Raw genomic sequence first — 22,784 nt, 5'->3', positions numbered from 1 at the left:
CAAGTGTTTCCGATCCAATATTTGGAAGGACGCAACTCCTCGGGTCAAACCTGAACAAAATTATTTTTATAGATTTTTTTTTCTTTTTGTCATCACATCTTTGGAGATGTTGACGTACCTACGGCACATGATATATTTTTGCAATTTGTGTATTATTCCACCCTTTTAAAGATGATAAATACACAAGACAGTCACCTATCGTTCAAAAATAATATTTCAACTAAAAAGTATTAAAACTCACAAATGAGACGTGGCTTAAATATGAGCATGTATGTAAAAAAAAAAGATGGAAAGAACATAAAAGTCTGCCAGGTGTTTTATATGTACGTGTAACCTTTTGCCGCTGCTTTTGGGCTTTTTTTTTTTTTTGTCCCCAAAATCTTCCTGAAAAAGCTTTTCTGTATTTATTTAGAACAACTCAACCCTAGAAAATGCATCATTAATTTTTTACCGAGTCGCCATTCAGCTAATGTGCTCGAATTGGGGGTGGGGGGGTGCGGGGGGGGGGGGGGGAAATAAAGGAGTTTTTGCGATACGGTTGTGGTCAAGCGAGCAAGCGTCACTGAAGCAATGCGCCACTGATGGTTTTTGGTCACTTTTTGTTACGTCGTAGCACGACAAATAAGCCTTAAGTGCCCCCCCAAGTGAATCTCATTTGGTAGCTCGGCTGCCAAATGACGTTTGTTGACTCCCAGCAGTCCGCCGGGTCCTCTTCGGCAGAAATCCACAGCGGGAGGGGAAACGACAAATAAATAAATAAATACATGTAAAGAGGATCATGCCGATACAAGAAGTGTTTTTTTTTCTTTTTAAATGTTGTGCAAAGTTTTTTTAAATTATTTTTTTAAATTATTTTTTTATATGTTGACCATCTGAAGTTTACAATATCCAAAACCTTTATTTTGTAGTGAGTGATAAAAATATTTTCTTCTTTGTATTTTTTAATCTGAGGCCACGTATACATGTGTATTTAAAAAAATATATATCTTGATTATCTTATTATTATTGTATTATTATTCACAGGTTTGAACATGAAAAAAATAACTGATTATACAAGTTAAAAATGTTTAAAGAATTACAGTATTTTGAAAGTAATGACAAAATAAATTTATTTGTGCTTAAAAGTTAAATACAAATGAACCAAAATTATAAAAATAATATTCTGTCATGAGTTTTGTTTTTGTTTTTTTTTATTTGTTTGCTTTTTTATGTATGTCTCACTTTTAAGTAACGTACCGACCTCGAGGCTTCATGTGGTCAACTGCTTATGATTTATATGGAATAATTTTTTACTTTCTGGGGTTATTTTCTACTGTGCAGGCTCAGGCTTGTCTGAAACGCTCGTACATGCCAATCAGCACAAGCGATGCAACGACGAGCGCTTTATTCAACGCTTCGAGCCGTCCAATCGAAATCGTATGCTTTTATGTTTTGAAAAAAGGAAAAAAAAAGACACGTCATAACTGGCATTTTCTTGTTTTGTCTTGTCTGTCTTGTCTTTGTGTGTCTGTCTGTCCTTCTGTCCTTTTGTCCTTTTGCCATTATGATTTCGTGACATTTTGAATGAACTCTCTTCCTCTCGCTGACACTCTCCTTTTTTAAAAATGTTCTGTTCATGTTGAAATCTACATATGGGAATATAATGTTTTCGCTTCATCACGACACGCGTTTTGCTTGTGTTTAAAAACTGTCGTACGGCAGCGACAAGCTACGAGAAATCTCGCAGTCTGACGAACGTAACGGGGCTGTCTGGCTCGTCTCTTCGGCTCGCCCCCGTCACGAGCCCACCTTTCGAAAGCTACGAGGCGCCGGGCCCGTTACGCCGGTGCCGTTCCCCCATCCCCTCCATTTTGTAGCGGGGGGGGGGGGGGTACGAGACGCTCGTCGGGCCCGGCTCGGCTTCAAAATGGCCGACCGCGCGGTCAAAGCCGATAGCAATAAGCTCACGTGGACTTGAATGTAGACGCAATGACATGCTGGTTTATGATGCATGCGTCGGGTTAGCGGGTAGGGTCGAATCAATAAATCGAGCTTTCAGGATAAAACAAATTATTCGTTTAAATGTAAAAACAGTACGTAGCATATGGAATTGTATCGCAGCCTAAAAATATGATTCAAATTTACTGTTGACTCTCATTTGATGTGTTACGGACCAAACACAGGACAGCCATGGAGCATTAAAACATAACATAACATAACATAACATAACATAACAATGTACACTACACCAGTGATTCCCAACCTATTATTGAGCCAATGCGCATATTTTATACATGGACACAAATATTTTCACTTGACACCACCAAACAAAAATGTCCCCCCCACCCCAAAAAAAAAAAAAAAAATATACACAGGTTAATTTACCTTGCTTGTAAAAAGTCTACACACCCCTATTCAAATGCCTTTTTTTTGGGTGATATACAGAAACAAAAATAAGAAAGCGATAAATTATTTCAAAATGTTTTACAGCTGTTATGTGACATATAACTTGTACAACTCATTTTAATTAAAAAATGTTTTTGTGCATTGAAGGAAAACTAAACAACTGAGTCGGCACACACCTGCCACCATTGAAAGTGCCTCGGACTGACCCCAAATACATTTCAGATGTTCTAGTAGGCTTTCCCTGACACTTGTTTGCATACTAACAAAAGCCTGAAGGTTTTGTGTTCAGAATTCCCTTCACGAATCACTAATGGTGTAGTGGTACACACATGTGCCTTTGCTGCGGGAAGCGTGGGATCGATTCCCGGTGAGCGATGGTGTCGATATCTGCCCTGTGACTGACTGTAGTCTGCCTTTCGCCCGAAGCTAGCTGGGATAGCCCCCAGCTTTCCCGCACCCCTTATGAGGAGAAGCGGCCTGAATAATGACAATTCCCATTACCTTGTGTGAGGCCATAATTCCGCCCCCCCAAAAAAGAGAACAACAGTCCTAAAGAATGAGTTTGTGCCACCATCATGTTTCACTGTGGTGGCGTGTAGTATTTTTTTGCCCCCCCCCAAATACCTTGAAGAAATACATATAAGAAGTCAATCATTAGTTTAATTGCACTGTTAAATATTTTCTTGCACATGTTTGGTGGCAAGTGTTATGCTGAGCTTGAATGTGATTGGCGTCTATAGTCGTCAATGGCAGTGAACGGGCGGAAACTGTTTTGAAATCATTTCTCTTTGTGTATCATAAACCTGGCACATAAAAAAAGGCTGTGTGACGTTTTATATTCCCTGTATCCCCATCTAGTGGAAGAGCATTTAATTGTTTCTCCTGTCACTACATGTCGCTGGCATAAATAGCTCAGCCAACAATATTTGTGTCATTTTCGAAAACTGGTTGGGAATCACACATTCACGTACATACACATTAATGCAATAAAATCCAACACAAAATCTAAGGATTGTAAAAAAAAAAAAAATATGAAACAATTCCCAGAAACAATTTAAGTAATTTTTATTGAAATTAGTCCAACTTAGGTCATTAATTAAACATTGAGAATTTTGTCTGAAATTGTACAAAAGCTACACATCATATTGAAGCCAAACTGGACTTGACTAACTTTTTTTTTTAATGGAACAAATCCTACTAAATTCCATAACTGAAGCTAACTATAACCTCGCGACTAAACAAGCTAATGAAATCCGACGTTAATCTCTTAATAAATGTGCAATAAATGAATCCTTATTAATCACATTTTATACAAAACCTATTAACGCGTTCAGGTTTATTTCCCGTCAAATCATTGACTCCTTTACATATGCAAGGAAACGTGCAATATTCTTTTGATGCTGGAGAACATTCTGTGCACATCCATTTGTAAATATGTCTTTTTTTTCCACATTGAAAAAAAAAATGCACAGACTTACAAATCAGTGTCGTGAGTACCAAAAAAAAAAAAAAATGTCTGTTTTTATGTTTTCTCTTTAAGGTCTTTTTGATGTTGTGGGTCCATTTAGAAAGTTGTATTTATTTTTCAAACATTGTGTTTTTGCCGTCAGGCCTTAGACGACGCTAGTATTTTCGTTTCGATTGCCACGTGACGATCGCTTATTTTCATCCTCACGAGGGGGAGAAAAAAAAATGAATCAATGTGCTTCCAAAATAAACGTTGAGACTTTGCCACCTGGAATGTTTGTAAACAATGCATGTCGAGGCTTCGTGTGATTACTGGAGGATTGAATTGAGTTTGTGAGCAACAATGTACTGTGCTAATGGGCACTACGGCGCCACGCTTCAATACCACTGTTAGTCCGGTACAGTGTAAACATGCAAACGCTCCTTTTTCCACAGAGTGGACTGGACATTGGTGGTCCGTTTTTTTTTTTTTTTTCTTCTTTGGAAATATTTGTGTTGCACTCTAAAAGAAACGTTTCCGTGAAAAGAGCTCGTGCAGCTACGTCACCGAAGTCACGTGACTGGCCATATTGATGGTCTAGCAAAGCGTTCTTCAATGCTAAGTCGGTTGGAGACGGTACGAAAATACATCTAGAGTTTTGTCCGATACCGATAAACATTTAGAAGGTAATTATAAACGAAGATACGTGGAAAAATGAGAGACACTTGGCATAGAGGACCCATATTTAATGCCTAAGGTGATGTTTTCGCCGATAAGAAATTAGACCTTTAACCCGCTTCCGCTTGTCTCGGACAGCTGGATCTGGTGAGGAAGTCGTCGAGAATTACACGTAAGAGTTTGAAAGCATAGAAAAGTCTGGAGGCATACAAATACTTCATTAATGAATCTGTTCTCAATCAAGAATAAATCCCACATAGAGATGGAGCCACTCATATTTTTTCAATACAAATACCAATATTTAAATAAATGACCTCTGGTTTTTGCACAAACTCGTATTCATTAACTATGATTGGGGGGAAAAAAAGAAGATGGGTTTGTTGGCTCATGAACGCGGAAGCGTGTTGCGGCCACACATTAAACATCGGTAAAACTCTCCCATGACACACTTTTTTTTCAAATGAGTCCAATGCGCATTTAAAAAAAAGAAAATAAACCGCCGGGGTAGGCTTCAGCTCCTGTACACGGAAGCGCGTTGCGGGCACACGTTAACCTACGTAAACATCACTGTGACCGATGGTTTATTTTCTTTTGTTAAATACGCAGTGGACTCATTTGAGAACAATGCATATTAAAAAATCAAAAAAAGTCTGTTGGGGAGAGGTTTACCGATGATTAACGTGTGGCCGCAACACGCTTCCGTGTACGTTGGAGACGACTCCCTGTCGTTTTTTTTTTTTTTTTTTAAACACATTGTTCTCAAATGAGCCATCTTGGCATTATAAATACTTGGAATGGAAATATGAGTTTGAGAGGAATAAGTCCTACCTGAAGTGAAGCGATCGCTACACAGTCGTGTGTATTTGGTTGGGCACCATCCATCACGTTAAATTGCCGAAATCCATCGCTATTTTCTCGTCTTTTCATCTGATATTGTAACAACCAACGGCACAACAAGTCTCGTCCAGCAGCTCTTTTTGACCGGCAATATGGCGCCGTGAAAAATGGTGACGTCACGTGCACGAGCTCTACATCGATTGTGCATCTGCTGACATTTGCATGATCTTGAATTGCGTCGGGTCGAAGTTTGAAGACACAAAAGCGATTGTCGTACCCGCCTCTGTGAGGCTCCCTCGAGGCTCTGGTGGCAATTTAAGAGTTTGTACTCATTAGCTAGATTTAACTAGCTCCACTGTATGTGTACCGCACTTTTGAAGCGATGCTTGACAACACCACTAGGTAATATTTATCATGTACATGTCTGTAGCTACACACACGAATGCATTAAAGTCATATGAAATGCAGTAAATGTACGCATTGTCTATGTTGGACAATTAGCTTCACACATATTTGAATTCAGTTCTAAGACACTGTGCAAAAATCGTTTTTGAACATTATTGTACTTTTCAATGAGTATATGTAAATGTCCCTAGTGAGAAAAAAAAAACAAAAAAGACAAATACTACATGAACATGCTGACTTCTCCAGTGTTGTTGTTTTTTTCCTCCTGTGAATTACAAATATGGAAAATTTTACTCGGATAAAAATACTTGTACTATGTAGACAGTCAGTACAGGAATATGAAATTCATTCATCCAATACATTTTTGTTGTGTTCTACAATGCAAGTAAGTATGTTTATGTATCAACTGACGTCTTAAGTAATGTGTTTTAACGGAAATAATGTGCTAGCAAAGAATAATAATGATATTGTAGCTGGCGCTTGTACACACTGGTGTAATAACCACGACAGAAACAAAAATGATGATTTATAATGCTGTTTTTTTTTTTTTTTAGCGCAACTGTGGCTTACAAGCCGACATTGTCCGGTGGGTAAATACATTTGTTAAGCACGCGAAATCTTTTATGTTGTCATGAATGAATTCACATGGCGTGTCTGGAGTAAAATAAAAGGCAAGACTACAGTTATCATTTACAATTATGCTGTATATTGTTTTTCCATCATCAAACTGTGTATTGAGAAGGCAGCTTTGACAAATATCTGCTGAAACTCTTAACCGCTATTAGATAAGACGTTAAGACTACTCACATATCTGTGTGATAATAAATTATTCTTAGAGTGTACTATTTTCTCAATGTGTAAATACTTTTTTTTTTTGGGCGAGGACCCACATTCATTTTTTTGACAAAATAATCTGAACGAAACAGATTTCTAAAAAAAACAAGATAAAATTGAGATAAAGATATTACAAGTAAGGATGATTAAAATATATGTATCGCACTGAATAGACGGGAATATTGGTTGTAATATTGTGCAACAAGCTCGAATGTATTTTTTTTTCGTTTGTTTTTGTTTTTTGGGTTGTTTGTTTTTGTTTTTAAATGCAGCTTTTCCTCGAAGACAACACTGGCGGAAGACGGGAAAGCCAAAGAGGACCACAGCAACAGCGTTGTGTACATTTTCATCTTTATGAGAAAAGAATCGCGTGTGACATGCATGTTAAAGAAGCATTTTGAAATATTTTATCTCCCTGTAAACAAAATGTGCCTGCTCGTACTGCACGTACAAACAAGAGCCACAAACGACAACATCCGTCTTGAACGATAGGTGGCCGTTTTGGGCAAAACGCGTCACAAGTTTCGCTGTTGCCCAACTAACGAACGTCATGTTTATTTGTGTGTGTCCATCTGTCAGAAAAAAATATGTTTAGCATCACCCGAAAGGATATTTCAGCACTCACGGGCCCGCACCTACCGACGCGTTATGTGTTATAACATAATAATAGCGTCGTTTATTAGTGTAGCTGAATGGGGAGGACATTGTGTCACAACACATGTAATGTCACCTTTTGTGTTTTTCTTGTGTAAGTGTTACTTTGAATGTACTTGTTGTATATTTAAAATTGTCCCACAGCACAGGTAATGCTAATTACTTCCCACTTGTAAAAAGAAAAATAGAGAATCTCAAGTTATATTACTGGTTTTGGTATAAATATGTTTCATATTCCTACTCTGTATCGATTGTCTGCTGAGTGTGATCATTCATGGCTTTCTGTTCTTGTCTTCACAGTGTTAAGTTTCTAGCGTTGGCCTTCTCTCTGTAACGAGGCGCCATTAAGCGGTTAACACATATTTGCGACGGGAGCCACGTAGGCGGCGGGCGTGATGTGGATGGACGTTTTAAAGGAGATCTTTGGCGCGGCGACGGAGGGGGCCACGCGTTTAATCATGAATTCTGGAAATTCACACGGTCTGCTCCTGCTCACGTCGTTACCAAAGTAGCCTCTCGGAACGCCGACGTCCACATTTTTATTTTTTGCATCTGTCTGACAGACCTCCCCGCCCTCCCCTTCTTCTTCTTTTTTTTTTTTGTCCTCACCCATTTTTGGGCCGATCGACTGAGCATTGCACTGACACACTTTGAGAGGAAGAAGAAGAAGAATAAGAAGAAAAAAATAAATAAAGGACTCCTGATGACACATTCCAGATGACATCACTCTGAAAACATCACACCTGCTCCGTGGCCCACTTTCTACCTGTTTCTGGAAAAAAAAAAAAAAAACAAAAGACTTGTCTTCACAAGTGATTGAATGAACAATGTAGCATCTCTGCTAACACCGTAGCATTCGTTGGCGGGGAAAACGACCCGACTTGACAGGAGGGCGACGGATTTATGCAGTTTAGATGTCAACGGCCCCTCTCGAGATCCTTCCCGGCGAAGAAGTAAAACGCCCCGACAGTACACGAGAGACGTCGGTCTTAACCTTCAAGGAGAGCTAAGAGCAGACCAATGACCCGCGTCAAGATCAAGTTTAGCACTTTAGCATCTGAAACTTTGTCTTCCATTCACTCCGATAAAACCGCGCATACGAAGCGATCGTTTAAAAGCCACCACGACTAAATTAAGCCCATGTAGCATTTTGACCTTTAGTCTGCTGTGACGCGGCAAGACTTTTTCTCTCGTGTACTGCGAAAAAAGGGGGGCTCTGGGGCGGGGGTTTGGGGTTGCGATCCTGCCTGAATGAACCTTCCGTGATGTCATCTCGATGAGCAGAAACGAGTCCACCACTCTGGGTTGAACTGCGCACTTGCGTTCGCTCCTCTTTGAAGTGAAGCACATTGAAGCAAAATTTAGAAACCGTCCCGACCGGAGCGGAAAATAGACTCAAGGAGACGCCGAGTGAGACGTGACTCTTGTCCGGTGACATGTCTGCTTGAATTAGAATGAAAAGGAGAACGGACGGCGGCCCCCGGCCTCCCCCGGCGCCCCCCTTCCGCTCCCTGTCCCCTGCCACAAGAACACTTTTTACGCCCCATTAGCAGGAAAGGATTGATTTCAAAGGGACCAATCAGATTAATAAACCCCAACACACACACATACACAAAGGCCTACACTGCCAACAAGGCACAAGGACCCCCCCCCACCAGATGGATACTGCCCAAAATCACCCTGCGGTAGCCTCTCTCGCTGCCGACGGGCTGCCTCACCGGTGAGTCGACGTCACGGCGAGGACGGTCCGCCCGGCGGCGCCATCAACAAGCAGAAGCGGACCAAGAATAGAAGTGTACAAAAAAAAAATCTATATTTTGATAAAACTAATCTAGATACGGCATAGAAAGGTGGTCCGAGGATGGTATGAGAGGAAGCAGAAGATGGCGGGTGGGGTGGGGTGGGGTGGGGGGGGGGAATTTGATGCAAAATTTGTCATGAAAAAAATCTGGGGGGGGGGGGGGGATTGACAAAGACGCTGAAGTTGGCCACGTGGACCGAGTTGGAGGGACAGGGCAAAGACACACCGGTGCATCTAAGACAATGGACGGACACCCCCCCCCCCTCCCCTGAGATCAACAAAGAAAGGGGGCGGGGGAGGGAAAAGATGATGCATTTTTTTTTTTGTAACTTTGTTTACCAGCATGACTTCTTTGCATGACTGTCTTTTCTGCAAAACCCTTAGTTGAAGACAAGGGTGCTAGAGATACAAAAAAAAAAGAAAAACATATATATATCAAATGAATTAAAAAAAATGTTATATGCAATTCATGTTTGGAAAAAAAAAGATTCTAATGAAAGAGAAGATATATTTTGTTTTGAAAAGTTAAAAAAAATGTGAATATTGAAAAAAATGTATGTTTGCAACATACGCCCTGAACTCTTGTTTTTTTTTTTTTTTGTTGTTGGATGAAATCTCTCTGCTCCTACTGCCCGACTTTCCTCATTCCAGGGTTTCTCATCCATACGGACATACTTATGACTATTTTGAACACGGTATATTTTCCTAACATCTCGCGAGACTTCGCCCGAGCGTTAGCTCGCGTGGGACAAGTCGAGCCGTTTGCACAAACGACCGTAGCAGCAGCAGCAGCAGCAGCTCGAAAACAGGAAAGCTCTCTGTACTTTGACTGCTTGGGTAACATTCATAGTTTGTTATTTATTATTATTATTTTTTTTTCCTTTGGCAATAATACAAGAGAAGTTGAGACATGACTGTAGCGGGGCAAACTGGATGGAGTAGCGTTTGAGATTCGATGGGCAGGATAAAGATTGATGTGTTTATAGATGCAGTGGCAACCTTAAAGGTCAAACATAATCCGGCCCACCTCCGATTTGTTCGTGGAATGACAAAAAAAATTGACTTTTGACCTTTTCAGGGTCACCGTTGGTTCACGCTCGTTCTACGGTTCCGATATCTTTTGGATTTTCCCTCGCGATAAACGGGGGTTTCACTCACAGATGTCAAACTCAAGGCCCAGGGGCCAAATCTGGCCCACCGTGTGATTTTATGTGGCCCGGGAAGGAAAATTATGAAAATAAACTTCCATGATTTAAAAAAAAAAAAAAATCTGTTCTCAAGTTTTAAATCGTCACATCATGATTGATAGCAAGTTATAGTCTGTGCCCAAACAACAGGAATAGTTCAAAAACCCATTACCCTTGATTTGTGGTTACAAAACTAGCTCATAAATTTCATCTGTAAATATGATGAGGTGAAAGATTTTCATGGTTTCACATTCATAACGGCCATCTGAGGGAAACTGTAACTGCAATGCGGCCCGTGACAAAAAAGAGTTTGACTCCCCTGCAATAGGGGATTTAACACAGCCCTCCATCAATCCATATTCTTTTGCCGCTTATCCTCACTAGCCAATCGCAGGGCACATAGAGACAAACAGCCACACCCAGGGGCAATTTAGTGTCCAATTGATGTTGCCTGTTTTTGAGATGTGGGAGGAAACAGACACAGGCACGGGGAGAACATGCTAACGCCACACAGCCGGGGCCGGGATCGAACCCGGGGCCCTCAGGACTGTGAGGCCAATGCTTTTACCAGCTGATCCAAAATGCCGCAACATTAACACATGCATCACAAAGCCTGCTTGTGTTTTGTCTTCTTTTTACATATTTCTCTTCATGGCTCAAAGAGGTTGGACCATCTTTTAAAACGTTTAAAAAAAAAAAAATCAAAGAAAAAACTAAATATGTCATTCCTTTGATGAAGTCTGAAATTAGCTCCAGCGGGGCACGTAATAGCGCGCGCGTCGTCACAATGTTTTTGGACTGCTTTCGAAGTGTCCATGAAAAGGCCTTTAAGGTTCCACTGTAGATGTAGAGCACGTTAATAATGAAATCAGAGACCAGTTTAATCAGAATATAAATATTAGGTGAGACTTCAGGTGCGCATGAAACCAGCTTTCATGCCAAAGTTTGGTTTTAAGGACTCAGGTTGATGACGTGTTTAAGCTCCTATATTTCTTACATGATCAATTTTAGTAATGATGTGAACACCCCACAGGGATGGCAGAAGGGGGGGGGGCATAAAAAAGAAAAAGCGTGCATAAAGACTAGAAAGATAATCTAAAAACGGGAGAGAAGGGGGACACAGTATTGACATAGCCTATTACCTGCGTAAAAAAAAAACCCCAAAAGAAAACAAACAAGTGGAAAAAAAAAATGATGACCACTGTGCTGTGTCGGAGAGCAGAAACGTCTTCCTCCTGGAGGCAAAAGACAACACGCGGTGTGTAAAAGTAGCTCGTCTTACTTATCTATCTATCTTTTTTGTTTTTTTGTTTTTATTGTTTGGCTTTTTAAAGGTGGTCTTTTATGGTCTGGCATCCTCATCCGGCCTCCCGACCGACTTGTTCCAGTCAGAACCGACCCAGAGCTTCCAAAAATGATGTCAGTCAAGTAGCGTTTAGGTGACGATAGGAGATCCGAGTGTCCACCAAGAGGGAGGAGGGACCTTAACGGATTGATTGATTGACTGATTGATGACACGCTATTGTAAATTCTATGTAGGCCCTGCTGGTCCGGGGCTGAACGGGTTTATTATTGTTATTATTTTTTTGCATTCCTGCAATGTTGCAAAATCGGAAGGCCCGCCAGTGCGCGACGCTCACAAGCGTCCCAAGCACACGTCAACAAGTCGGCGCTGGTGTTTATCTCGTCCGAATTGGAACAAAAAAGCGTCCGTTGGGTCCCCTGAAAAGCACGATTTAAATGTCATTTATTGTTTTGTTTTCATTTTATTTTTTTATTCCAGTTTCCACCTTGAAAGGCAATTGTAGCGGCGGTGGCCAAAGACTGTGTCAAAGGTCAAACTGTTGCATGCAGGAACTTGTCATCTCGGTGTGTGTGTAAAGCCAAGAATTGTCTTTCATATTTAATCATCGCATTTGCTCACGTCGTGCTCAACAGGACAGGAGGTTTCTGGACACCCCCCCCAAAAAAAAAAAAAAAATTTTTAGTGCACAATGTGAGTCAACTTTTTGTTTCATAACTTGGAACAGAATGCGATGTATGATTTTTGTTTTTGTTAACGTTTCTGCTCATGTTTCAACGTTTCTCGAAGACGTCGTATGCAATCCGCACCAGGGATGCCGTCCGATTGACACATACTGTAATACTCTCGGGCGCAGATATTTGGGACTCGGCTTTATGACCCCCCCCCCCCACCGCCCACCCCCACCAAGAAAAAAAAAAAACGAGCGAGAAATCCCATCAAAGATTTCTTTTTTTTTCAAATATGTACGTGATCGGACATCCGCACACGGAATATTGCAGAGCGACGACGTCATGCATCCGCGCGAGATTTCCAAAGATAAAAGATGTTCTGTTCATCGTTGATGTCGTCGAAAGTGGACCGAGGGGGGAGAGAATCGGGAAGACCGGGTGGCCACTGGGGTGTCCGGATTTTATTTTTGAAATGTCCTCACACATCGAGAACTGTACAAAGTATATTTCGACGGAATGTTCACGGTCTATCTTTTCTATATTTTGAAGAGAGAGCGAGAGAGAGAGAGAGAGAAAAAAATAGAAACATATCAATAAAAGTGTCATAATTGAACATATTTCTACTGCTGAGACTTAAAAATGAATGAATGTCAATATGAATTAATGTGAAACCAATCTCCATAGCAGCTTGAATGAATTAAGTGGTTATAAGTCATGAGATGCTCTTGTTTTTTTGGTTTTTCTTTTTCCCAGAGACGTTGAAAATTGCTTCGAATCATTGAGATGAAATTCAATAAATGGGGAAAATTTCACGACCTTTGTGCGAGTTTGTGTGTGACCTCCACAAGATTTTAATAGGATACATAACTGAATGATTGCTATGAAGCGCTAACCGCTAAAATGTTGCATTTTTTCTGTCATATGTGGCATCTAGATGGAACATTTTTTTTGGTGGACTCTGTTATGGCACCGGCGCCGCGACTCTTAATACTGCGGCAAACGCCATGAATTACTCATAAGCGGGTGCTTAAACGTCCGAGTAAATTCTGGCGCGAGCACATTCCGCGGCACGTGCGAGCGTGCTGACGCCGAGCGTTCCGGTCGGTCGCACGATCCCGCCGCGCGGGTGATGGACGTAATCCGACCTGAAGTGAGAACACAATGGGAAGTCCTTGAAGAAAGTGAAAGACGACAAGTCCAATTGGAACTTCAAGGGCGTGGCCTGATGTATTCCGATGACATATACAGTACTCCTAAGAAGACCGGATCTTGTTCTAGCCAGATACACGTTTCAGCCTTTTAGCGCCTGAAAACTGAAGACATGTCACATGATGCTGAGCTCTCTCTCTCTCTCTCTCCTCTCTCTCTCTCTCTCTCTCTCTCTTCTTCTCAACACTTGAGAACGATGAAATTAAGCAAGTGATGTCACTGAGAGCGGACGCCGCCTATATACAAGATGGAACCCTCCCGAGATGACATTTTGAAATTGATGCAAAATAGTTGGCGACAGGGTGGCACGGTGGGCTCAGCTGGTAAGGCGTTGGCCTCACAGTTCTGAGGTCCCCGAGTTCAATCCCGCCTGTGTGGCGTTTGCATGTTCTCCGCGTGCCTGCGTGTGTTTCCTCCGGGCACTCTGATTTCCTCCCACAGCCCAAAAAACATGCAACATTGGTTGGACACTCTAAATTGCCCCAAGGTGTGCGGTTGTTTGTCTCCATGTGCCCTGCGATTGGCTGGCAACCAGTTCAGGGTGTACCCTGCCTGACAGCTGGGATAGGCTCCAGCACTCCCCGTGACCCTCTTGAGGATAAGCGGCAAAGAAAATGGATGGATGGATGGATGGATAGTTGGCAACAGACGGAGGACTTTACGTACTGAAATAATGCGTTTGCACAAGTATGCATCAGAAACTCAGGATGAATGGAAATAAACAACTGCGACCTTAAAGTGCCCCAAAAATCCTGTACCCTCTTTGAACTATTTTACCTCCCGAGCATAAGCCTTAAGGTTTTGTGCTCATAAAAAAAAAAAAAAAAAAAAACAGCAGAATGCTGCCAATACCATGACTCACTAAAAATATGTTTTTTTTTTTTTTTGGTTTGTTTGTTTTTGATGATGATGATGATGATGAGCTGTGGTGTGTTTTTCACACCTTTCGGAATGATGGCCAAAAAACTTCAACACGTGAATGTAGAAAAGAGAATGCATGTTTTCTATGTTTTTTTTTTTTTTTTTTAATCCCTGGGACTAAATGCAGCAGTTGTTTGCAGAACCTCACCCCCACCCCCACCACCCTCCTCATACGGGTCCAAAACTCTATCTCCATCTAGTGGTCATAAATTTCCTGCCGCGATGATTTGATGAGGTAAGAGAACACTGTTAAGGTATGTATTACACGCCACGGCTAAATTTACTCTGACCACTACTGCAATACATAGTAGCATTACAAATCATGTTTACAGACCCGGTTTCATTATTTTTGCCCTGTGATCACTGTTACTATGTTAATAAATATTAATGATATTGTAACAGTAGTATTTATTGGACTGACAGCAATATGTTTATTTATGAAAGCGTTAAGCGTTTTTTTTTTTAATGTTCATACGTAGCTTTACAGTACATCTTGTACGACTGTTCTTGTTGCGTATAAATATCAAAATGAAATTCTCGAACGCGGATGACTTTTTGGAGTAGATGCCAGGAAAGTCAAACAAATGGGATTGTAGAAGACGCCATCTTGTTACAACTACTGACATGAGACGCTTTTCCTGATACTCTTGAAGTTCAAGATTGAAGGAGGCATGTTGGACACAGGCTGTCTGCAGAGTTTTTTTTTTTTTTTTTTTTTGGGGGGGGGGGGGGGGATTGCATGGGAGGGTTCCGCGGGACGACAGCCAGAGTCCTGAGCTTGTTAGTGAAGCCAACACCAAGAGGTCCCATGTAGACGTGATATTCGATAGCGGAGACTGAAGGTTGCTCCATTTCTAAAATGGGGGGTGGGGTGGGGGAGGGGGCGGGGGTTTGGAGATTGAATTTCCTCAGAACAGCATTCCCGAAAAATTTCAAGACTAGACAAACATGGCCGGGGGGACACGGTCGGACAAGATTGCGGATGTTCCTTGAGCAAACGCGTCGCGCTGCGGAACCTGGTCGGTTGGGCAGGATTGACAGTTTACCCTTCAGGAGGGTTGGGGGGGGGGGTGTCTCTGTGAGGGACAGATAGACGAGCGACAACAACAAAATGACAGAGCGACGGACAAACAAGCCACGAAGGAACAGGAGAGGAGCAATGTAATAGTTTGAGTGAGTAGAAACTTGTTTTTTTCCATCACCAAAGCAATCAATGGACTGAGATCTCAAGTGCTCTCTGGCTAAATTTGTCTTCGCACGTGTTCCTCCAAAAGTCCTTTTGTTGTGATAGCTCCTTTTCTACTTCTAATGCCATTAGCAATGCCGATTAACCCGTATCAGCTCACGGGACCATCACTCTGGTTTTCCAGGCGGTCGCTGTTGAACAGAAGAGAAGCGTTTGCAGTGACAGCCAACGGGATGGACGGCGGTGACCAACAGGATGAGGAAATGGGAGCCGGGAGGAAAGACAACGATGGAGAGAAATATGAAGAGATGAAAAACCAGCTCAACGTCGAGGAGAAAGGTGAGACGGAAATGAAGACAAACGAGAAAGAGAAGAAGAGGCGCGGATGGGCGCTGAGCGAGAGGCTGGCCATTAACGTCTCGGGGATGCGGTACGAGACCCAACTTCGCACCTTAGCCCAGTTCCCTGACTCCATGCTTGGGGACCCTCAAAGACGGTCACGCTACTTTGACCCGATGCGAAATGAACTCTTCCTGGACCGGAATCGGGCTTGTTTTGACGCGATCCTCTACTTTTACCAGTCGGGCGGGAGGCTTCGGAGGCCCGCCAACATCCCCCTGGACATCTTCATGGATGAGCTGATGTTCTACGAGCTGGGAGAGGACATCATGATCCGCTTCAAGGACGACGAGGGCTTTTCGAAAGAGGAGGAGAGGCCGTTGCCCTCCAACGAAACGCAGAAAAAACTTTGGATGCTGTTCGAACACCCGGAATCCTCGTCGGCCGCGCGCATCATAGCCATCGTCAGCGTTATGGTAATCGTGGTGTCCATCCTCATCTTCTGCCTGGAGACGCTGCCAGACTTCCGCGTCGAGAAGGAGACACGCGAGGTACGTGAATGGAAATAGAATGATGACGAGAAGAGAGAGACGTTTGACCTTGAAGCCTTGACGTTAAGATCGCAAGCTAGCCGCTAGCTAGCGCTGCGTGTCGTAACGTTGAAATCCCCGCGACGACCCAGTGGGTTATATTCCCGCAATCAGAGGCTTTAGGCAATGTGAAAGTTGCTCGACTTTTTTCAGTGGCGCATGATTTTTTTTTTTTTTTAATGGCGTTTTGTAGCTACTTGGTTCTACACAGAAGCTACACGTTTATTCTCATGTGAGAGGAAAATACTGACATGTGACTTGTGGGTGACCTCACCCCCATTCCATTTATGATGCTCGAGTTCAGGAATGCGCACCGGGAATGAAGGGCGAGGCCTGGATGCAACGAAAGGAGATGAGTAAAGCGCAGGGTTAGGTGATCGCGGAAAAGGTCACACGCGGTGACCGGACTCATCGCCCAGGCGCTGCCAAAGTCTTCTGCCGGCTTAGAACCGAAGATTAAAAGGTCTCGCGGGATGAGTAGAATACATCGGGTCATGTTAACGCATTCTTTCAGGGGCTGGAGCGCTAGGCCGCTCAGCCTCCGCACGTGGAGGCTGGCAGGAAAGTCCTGTAACGTGGTCTCCGTTGGAGATGGATGGGAAGCGGTACAGCGAGGCGCTCTCGGATTTCTCTTCAGACATCTCACAAGCTTATATTTAGTTTGAGGAGAGCCCTCTGAGGTGACGATCGCATACTGTAGGCCAGATACGCATCTTTAGTAATAAACACTGTCGCTGAGCTACTACACTACTCAATGTTGTTAAAAATAAAAAAAAAAAAAAAAAAAAGCCATCTAAAATGCGCTTATTAAGTTGTATTTAACACGCGAGCATTTTGGGTTATATTCGTTAGACATTTACGTCCATTGTCTATTTTCAAGCCCGAAAAGTAAATCGCCACAAACCACGAATGCGACGCTAACTGTCGCACAAAATGGAGGGACAGGTGCACTGCGAGAGAGAACGGGGTCGCTATGATTGATATGGAGAGCCACAAATGTCAACTGGTTCATGATGGCTGCCAAAATTGACAGCCAATGAGATGGTGAACAACATACTTGAAGTTATACTTATCAGAATACAGTACTGGGAAAAGAGTATCCCAGCGGGATGTGTGTAAAACGCAGTTAAATATAGCCAGGCTTTCGAAACAGTTTTAATATTTTGCCAAACGTGTTTATGTGCTTTCTGGGTAGGAGTCAGACGAGCAGGTGACCTGCGGCAGTTTCTTGTTTTATGTTAGCTTCGGAAGTGGCAAGCTAGCTCAGTAATTTTCATGTCTCTCATTAGTTTTAGCTGAGGAAAAAACAAAAACATTGAAACCAGCAAATTTACCAAAGAGTTGGTTGTCTGAAAAAAGTATTTTTCTTTGTACCAAAAGTAAGGTTTGACTGATGCTCCTAATTTGCTAATGCAAGCTAAGGATAGTTTTTTTTGCGCTCCTGAAATTCCACCCCAGCTCCTCTTCAACAATAACTGTATATCCACCAGCTAAATTTTATATTACCGTTATTTGTATTTACATCAAATTATCATCTCTAAAGGTGGAGAGGACTCAACTGAAGCACTTTTGAGAGGAAGAAAGTGAAAGCATTACCTGTTGCTCGTTTTTGCTTGTCTGAGCAAGTGCTATTGCTAACACTCGATCCTGCGTTTGAAAAAAACTACAAAAAACAAATAATAAATCACGAACAAGATGCATTTCATTTTCAAAATATGATTCTTATTATGTATAGCTTTCCGATCAGGCAACTGTAATTTTAAAACCTTTAGTAACAATTTACAATCTGTTGTTTTCATTCTAGGTTTTTCTCACCACCATTACTGACAGTTCCATTGGGCAAAGTGTAAAAAGAATAAAATTTAAAAAGAGTAATTCTTTTTTAAAGTTTGTATACTTTTTTTTTGCATATTGGTAGCGATTAACGTCGATTCTAAAAAAAAAGATGTTGACAATGTTCTTGTTTGTGGTCTGCTCACCACCCCAGGAGTATTTTTACAAGCACCACGGCCAAGAAAGGAACACGTCGGAGACCTTGCCTCCGCCCCCCAATGTTTTCCAGGACCCCTTCTTCATCGTGGAGACCGTGTGCATCTGCTGGTTCGCTTTCGAGCTCGTCATGCGTTTTTGTTGCTGCCCCAGCAAGATGCACTTCTTCAAGGACGTCATGAACATCATCGACTTCAGCGCCATTTTGCCCTATTTTGTCACTCTGGGAACGGAGCTGGCCCGGGAAAACGAAACCAGCCCGGCTACGTCCCTGGCCATCATCCGAGTCATCCGGCTCGTGAGGGTGTTCAGGATCTTCAAGCTGTCCCGTCACTCCAAAGGGCTTCAGATCCTCGGCCAGACGCTCAGGGCCAGCATGCGTGAACTCGGCCTTCTCATTTTCTTCCTCTTCATCGGCGTCATCCTTTTCTCCAGCGCCATCTACTTCGCCGAGGCCGACCACAGCGACACGGCCTTCATCAGCATACCGCACGCTTTCTGGTGGGCTGTGGTCACCATGACAACAGTGGGCTACGGAGACATGTACCCGCAGACCGTGTGGGGTAAACTGGTGGGCTCTATGTGCGCCATCGCCGGCGTGCTTACCATCTCCCTACCGGTGCCGGTCATAGTGTCGAACTTCAGCTACTTCTACCACCGGGAGACGGAATGCGAGGATCGATCCCGATACGTGCACGTCGCGAGCTCGCCGTGGGAGGACGAGGAACCGGAGGGGGGGGAAGCGGAAGATCCATATGGGGACCCCGAGGGGGATTATTATGCCATTGGAGGCACATATAACAACCTTAATGGGACCGTTCCGAGTAACGTGGGGCAGAGTTCTGAATCAGAAGGGAATACGCATTTGAGGGAACTGCTGGTCACCCAAGTGTGAAAAAGAGGACGTCCAGGACAGAAAAAAAAAAAAAAAAAGTATGATAAAATGGCCAAAAGCGCTGATGGAAGCAACATTAAAATAATAATGATAAGTTTGTTTGATTATTCAGTTTCAGTCACATGTCTTACAGAACGTGTCAAGTTTGTTTATTCTCGAGTTCCAAACGGGCTTTTAGTTTTTGCTCGACTGTAAGAACTTGCAGACACTACGACGTCTTACTCTGCCAATTTGGATATTTTCAACAGGAAACACTGAAAAGCTCACGTTACAAACGCTGAGATCTGTTGCACACTCAACTCCAAAAAAATTCTCAGCATTCTTTCGGTCGTTCACAAAGTTCACATTTATGGCCGAGTCAGTCGGGCTTAGCACGTTGCAATGCAACACTTAATGAGCATTGATGAGTTGTGTTGAAGACAAATATTTCTGTGATCAGTGGTTGAATAAATTCTATATTTTTATTTTATTTTTTTTAGAATGTAGTAGTGATTCGGTCTCCCTTTTTTCTCCGAACACATGAGCCTGTCTTTCCAGAACATGAGAGTGATGACCCATGGAAGGCATGCGTACTTCAATCATTCATTCCTCTCCTTTGCAGTGCGTGCCTCCATCTTTCTAATTGTTCCTCTACCTGCTCCCTGCTTTCATGGTCCAAGGGGATTCCAGTCTAACCTCGTCTGTCAGCCTATCCATTACCACAGCGAACAGGAAGGGGCTCAGAGCGGATCCCTGGTGTAATCCCACCTTCACCTTAACACCTTAACAGAGTACTGTACTACGGATCCAAATTTAACATGAAAACATTCAAAATAGCTCGAGAAATAGTTTAATACCATTCTCATACTGTCACACAAAAATCATAAATACATATAAAACATACACTTAAATAAATAACATCAAACAATCATTCATTCGTCATCATTTACTTTTAGAGATATCAAAAAGAAAATGAGTCAAGTGCGATAAAACAGCTGACATTTTTTAATCCATCCAATCATTTTCTGTCCCCGTGAACTGACGCGGACTACACGCAGTACTGGTTCTTCGCGCCACCACTTAAGTGGGAACTCAAGCCACCACATGTGCTGAAATCAGCCAAATGTAACATTTTTAAAAATTCACCCTCAGATGCATACAATTCACCTCACTTCCTTCACTTTTGCACTGAGAACTGAGGACTGGCCACGGAATCCCGAGACATCCCGAGCAGGTCGTCAGAGTCCAGGTTGAAGTGGGTCTCCCTTATCGGCGCCCGCTCCGATGCGCTCTCCCTCGGAAGGGTGTCCTTGAGAGGCAGGAATCGGGTGAAGGGGACGCCGTGTCGATCCGGGGAACGCCTGGAGGCCAGCGTCACGGGGAACCCGTGGCGCGGGGACAGGAAGCGGGTGTATCCGTCCGCCAGCAGGATTTCTCGGAAGGTGCAGTCGTCCTCCGAGAAGTGCGTCTGCGTGAGAGACAACGACAAAGAGTTAAAGCGCCAGTCGGAAGGCGAGGGAGGAGGGCCTCGGATGGGATTTTCTGCAAAAAGTAGAATCGAGGCCGTTTTAAGTACAAAGCAATACCCGGAACAACAAAAACCCGCAAGAACTGAAGGAGCCTTTTGGCTTCAAAGTAAAACGAGACAAGGTGACTCGATTCGACTATGCGCTTAACCGGGACCCGAGTGACCTTACCTGTCCCCTCAGCGAGCCCCCGCTGTCGGCGCACAGAAACAGAGACGACCTCTGACCTTTGATGGCGATGTGGCCCGGCTGCACCGACTGCCACTGCAGCACACCTGTGAACAGTCCCGCGCAGTGTAAACCTTTTGTCAGTTATCAACCATCCATCCATTTTCTTAACCGCTTATCCTCACAAGGGTCGCGGGGAGTGCTGGAGCCTGTCCCAGCTGTCAACGGGCAGGAGGCGGGGTACACCGGGGGCACGTTGAGACAAACAGTCGCACTCACAATCACACCAAGGGGGAATTTAGAGGGTCCAATTAATGTTGCATGTTTTTTGGGATGTGGGAGGAAACCGGAGTGCCGGGAGGAAACCCACGCAGCCACGGGGAGAACATGCAAACGCAACAAAAAAAAAAAAAAAAAAAAACCCACTCACTGTAAGGAGTCTGAACGTCACTTCCGGACACGCTCCCGTCCTGGCTGATCTGCAGGTACATTCCTCGCCGGTGATTTTCTGCAAAAAAAACAAATCACCTCAATAAAAGTTCAGATCTCGGAGCTGATTTTGGAAATATGAAATACCTGTGTAAAGATGGCCCTCTCTGACTTGGCTGTCAAACGCTAAAATCGGGTTGGAGTCGGCGAGATAAAAAGAGAGAGAGGCGGGAAAAAGGATCGTCGAGAGGTAAAAGCACCAAAAAGTCTTCTTTGCTAAACAAAACATTGGGAGAGCGAAACAAACTTTTGAAGTTCTTTTCAACTAATTCCTGATAAATATAATAATAATAATTAATAAATACAAAAGAATTAATAAATTACAAAACACAATATAAATAACTTAAATAAGGAATATTTTAGCTCCGGTAAAGCGAGTTCTTTTTCATTAAATCGAAAGAAGTTGGTGCCTTTTATAAAGGGGCCGGGGAAGGGAGGGCCAGTCGTCATGACTCAGAAATTTAAAGTGTGATTTAATGCTGAACGGAACCTTTCCTTCTATATATGGACCTCTTCCTTGTTTTGTTTTTTTGACTGGACAAAAAAAAAAAAAAAAAAAAGAAATTAGAATTCCCAGTTAGTGTCGCGTTGTTTTCATTCTTCCAACCTGCTTGTCTAAAGCATTAATAAAGAAGAAATTTCACTATTTGTACAAATTGACATTGACATCTGCGAGATTTCATTCAGATGAATGGAAGATATTACGTATTCATTTCCGAGTGTACGTCTCGCGTATTCGACGCCGTGTTTGTTTGTTTAGCAAAATGAATCAAATCCAAAACGTCGTTTTTCCTCCTTCGTGTCGAGCTACATAACTTACCGAAAACCGCCGCGTTTCCTCGCATCCACTTAAAAAACGGCACAAAACAAACGCGCCCCTCTACGTCAGCCGCCGCACGGATGACAAGACGCGGGCGTCCGCTGGCGTTGACCGACGCTTTCTTCGCCTCGAGCCCGTTTATCTCAGTGTGACGGGTGTTTGTTTAAGAGATGAAGTGGAGGAAGAGTGGGCGAAAAGGGGGATTTATGAGCACACCGGCACGCCGTGTTTACGCGAGCGCAGCTGTGCGATGACTTGCCGCTCTGCCGGTAAACGTGCTTTCACGGGAGACCTTCCAAACATCACCCCCACCTCACTTCCCTTACGACACGTCGAGGTCAAAATAACCTTCAGAATCAAACGTTTGATGAAAAAATCGGTCCAAGTTACGACAATCCAGGCAAAACTATGACTGTGCCGGCAATAAAACACAATTATGACCTTTGACCCTTCAAACCAGTATCACTAGTC

General features: G+C 43.1%; 3 protein-coding genes across 7 annotated transcripts in view; 2 read left to right on the top strand and 1 right to left on the bottom strand.

The window, feature by feature from the left end:
• kcnc3b (potassium voltage-gated channel, Shaw-related subfamily, member 3b) overlaps positions 1-1,856 on the top strand; it is a 30,650-nt gene extending 28,794 nt beyond the window's left edge. For 2 of the 4 annotated variants that reach the window (XM_061810455.1, XM_061810456.1), the window contains one exon: positions 1,709-1,856. In XM_061810455.1, the coding sequence (XP_061666439.1) occupies positions 1,709-1,856 (148 nt within the window). Of the gene's footprint in view, positions 1-1,701 lie in introns of all 4 variants that reach the window. The other 2 variants (XM_061810452.1, XM_061810451.1) reach the window with 1 other exon arrangement.
• Positions 1,857-15,751: 13,895 nt separating this feature from the next.
• Positions 15,752-19,331, top strand: LOC133495600 (potassium voltage-gated channel subfamily A member 7-like). Its single transcript, XM_061810458.1, has 2 exons — positions 15,752-16,408; positions 18,435-19,331. The coding sequence occupies exons 1-2, from the start codon at positions 15,752-15,754 to the stop codon at positions 19,329-19,331; spliced, it is 1,554 nt and encodes a 517-aa protein (XP_061666442.1).
• A 515-nt stretch (positions 19,332-19,846) lies between these two features.
• fgf21 (fibroblast growth factor 21) lies at positions 19,847-22,433 on the bottom strand. 2 transcript variants are annotated; one of them, XM_061810470.1, is made up of 5 exons: positions 22,314-22,433; positions 21,581-21,619; positions 21,435-21,512; positions 21,008-21,111; positions 19,847-20,778 (listed from the first exon to the last, which is right to left on the bottom strand). In XM_061810470.1, exons 1-5 carry the CDS (start codon positions 22,336-22,338, stop codon positions 20,488-20,490), a joined length of 537 nt encoding a protein of 178 aa, XP_061666454.1. In that variant the 5' UTR covers positions 22,339-22,433; the 3' UTR covers positions 19,847-20,487. The 2 variants fall into 2 exon arrangements, with proteins under 2 accessions (XP_061666454.1, XP_061666453.1); XM_061810469.1 differs by having other exon boundaries at positions 19,848-20,778; positions 21,581-21,709; positions 22,314-22,431.
• Positions 22,434-22,784: the final 351 nt, after the last annotated feature.

Source organism: Syngnathoides biaculeatus, chromosome 22 (assembly GCF_019802595.1).
Source record: "Syngnathoides biaculeatus isolate LvHL_M chromosome 22, ASM1980259v1, whole genome shotgun sequence".
NCBI lineage: Eukaryota > Metazoa > Chordata > Actinopteri > Syngnathiformes > Syngnathidae > Syngnathoides > Syngnathoides biaculeatus.
This window is presented reverse-complemented; position numbering and strand designations above follow the sequence as displayed.

Bases quoted from the DNA above. Each gene is read 5' to 3' on its own strand.
- LOC133495600 (XM_061810458.1), top strand. From the start codon at position 15,752: ATGGACGGCGGTGACCAACAGGATGAGGAAATGGGAGCCGGGAGGAAA. The intron at 16,409-18,434 runs GTACGTGAATGG...TCACCACCCCAG, and splicing joins TCGAGAAGGAGACACGCGAG to GAGTATTTTTACAAGCACCA.
- fgf21 (XM_061810469.1), bottom strand. From the start codon at position 22,338: ATGCGAGGAAACGCGGCGGTTTTCG. The intron at 21,710-22,313 runs GTAAGTTATGTA...TGTTTTGTTTAG, and splicing joins AGGAAACGCGGCGGTTTTCG to CAAAGAAGACTTTTTGGTGC. The intron at 20,779-21,007 runs GTAAGGTCACTC...TCTCTCACGCAG, and splicing joins GGGGCTCGCTGAGGGGACAG to ACGCACTTCTCGGAGGACGA.